The 1,681-nt window shown below is 51.6% G+C and overlaps 1 protein-coding gene across 1 annotated transcript in view; it reads left to right on the top strand.

Moving 5' to 3' along the window:
* Positions 1 to 1,045: 1,045 nt before the first annotated feature.
* Positions 1,046 to 1,681, top strand: part of LOC119411039 (matrix metalloproteinase-23-like) — a 4,986-nt gene continuing 4,350 nt past the window's right edge. Inside the window, exons 1-2 of the mRNA XM_037677961.1 lie at positions 1,046 to 1,321; positions 1,458 to 1,514. Coding sequence (XP_037533889.1) covers positions 1,046 to 1,321; positions 1,458 to 1,514 — 333 coding nt within the window. The remainder of the gene's footprint in view (positions 1,322 to 1,457; positions 1,515 to 1,681) is intronic.

The raw sequence follows: 1,681 nt of genomic DNA on the forward strand, positions 1-1,681 counted from the left end.
TGTGATGATAATGAAGATGATGGTTATGATGAGGATGAAGATGATAGGATGAAGATGATGGTGGTGATGTTAATGAAGATGATGGTTATAATAAGGATGAAGATGGTGATGATGATGATGGTGGAGACGCAGCGCTGACGTGTCAGCAATCAGTGTGAGCTGCTGCAATGCATGCTGGGAGCCTGTGAAACAATGCATCTCATTACCCTGCAGCGTGTGATGGGCTCTGCAGACAGGCTGAAGGTGACCGCGTGGCGTCCACAGATAAACAGGACAACAATGACAACAATGGGACGGGGGACATGTCCTGATTAGTTCAGACAATAAAATGTCCAAAATAGACCGTCAGCAGAGCTGGAAGCTGCGCCGATCAATGCGCCGCACCAGCTGCCAATCAAATGAGTGAACGAGGAGAGGAAGGCTGAATTAAAACGGACTCACAACAAACACACACCGACCCGACCCAGCAGCTCCTAGAACCTCCTTCAACAGCAATAACTCTCAGTGGGCTTCTGTCCGTCCTGCATAGTTGTGATGGATCTTTGACCTTCTGAAGCCTCAAGAGTCTGAGATGAAGCGCAGTCCTCTGAGAACTGCACGGTCTGACCTTCAGGGTGAGTCTGCTGTGAAGACTGTCTTAAACGTTTTCCACTCGTGAATAATCTTTCTCTCTGTAGAGGGACAGAGTCCAGAGAGACTGGGCACGACCTTTGACCCTTCTCACATTGACAGACACAACAGCTGAGGTCATTGCTGATGTCTTTCCATCTTGACATTGCGTTACACAACAGAGCAGCAACTGCTTTCCTGAAAAACTGTAAGCTCAGTCATCCAGGTGGATAACAACAAAACAAGGTTAAATCTTGTCATCTGGGTGTTTCTTTTCTCTTTCCTGCTTTAGATTTTAAGGTTGGCGTCAGCAGATCCTCACTGAGGCCCGGTTCTGGTCCAGTCTTTACCTCTGGACAGGAAAAAGATCATTTAGAAACAGATCCGGTCGAACCTAAAACTTTGTTCCTGCAGCAGCAGCTCCAAGTTTTCACAGATGTTCCACATCAACACTGCGCATCTGGACCGGGGGCCTTGGGGTGGCCTTGCCTGGGGCCCTGGCTCCCGCGGGGTCCGGGGGCCTCCGGGGGCCCACGGGGGGCCCCGGACCCCAGAGCTGCGGTTATTTTCTTCCTGCCTGAAAGCAGCTCTGCTCGGTTCTGGTTCTGAAACGGTTAAGCTCCACCTCTCTGGAGTAAACGGACACCGCGCGCGCACACACCTGACCCCGCCCACCCCGGACACCCCCACGGGAGCAGTCAACGCTCCCTCGGTGAACTTGGTTGATAGTTTGTCTCGGAGCAAGGCAGCAGGACCCGGTCCGGACCGAACTCACCGGCACGGTTCGGAAGGAACTTCAAGAACCGCGTGCGTGTAGACACGCGGGCTGATTGCTTTTTGATTGACAGGGACTCGTCATGAAGCTCCTCCTCCTCCTGCTGCTGGTGATGAAGATGATGATGAAGGTCAGTGTCCCTCAGAGTTTCGGTTCGATCCGGTTCGTTGGAGTCAGAGAAACGGATGAGAAGTTATTGATCAGCTGCAGATCAGTAGGAAAAGTTCTGATCAAACATCAGTCAGTGATCAGAACCGAACCGACAGAGTGGGACATCTGGTTTGTGTGGGACAGAGT

This window comes from Nematolebias whitei, chromosome 6 (assembly GCF_014905685.2).
Source record: "Nematolebias whitei isolate Nwh7 chromosome 6, NemWhi1, whole genome shotgun sequence".
In the NCBI taxonomy this organism is placed as follows: domain Eukaryota; kingdom Metazoa; phylum Chordata; class Actinopteri; order Cyprinodontiformes; family Rivulidae; genus Nematolebias; species Nematolebias whitei.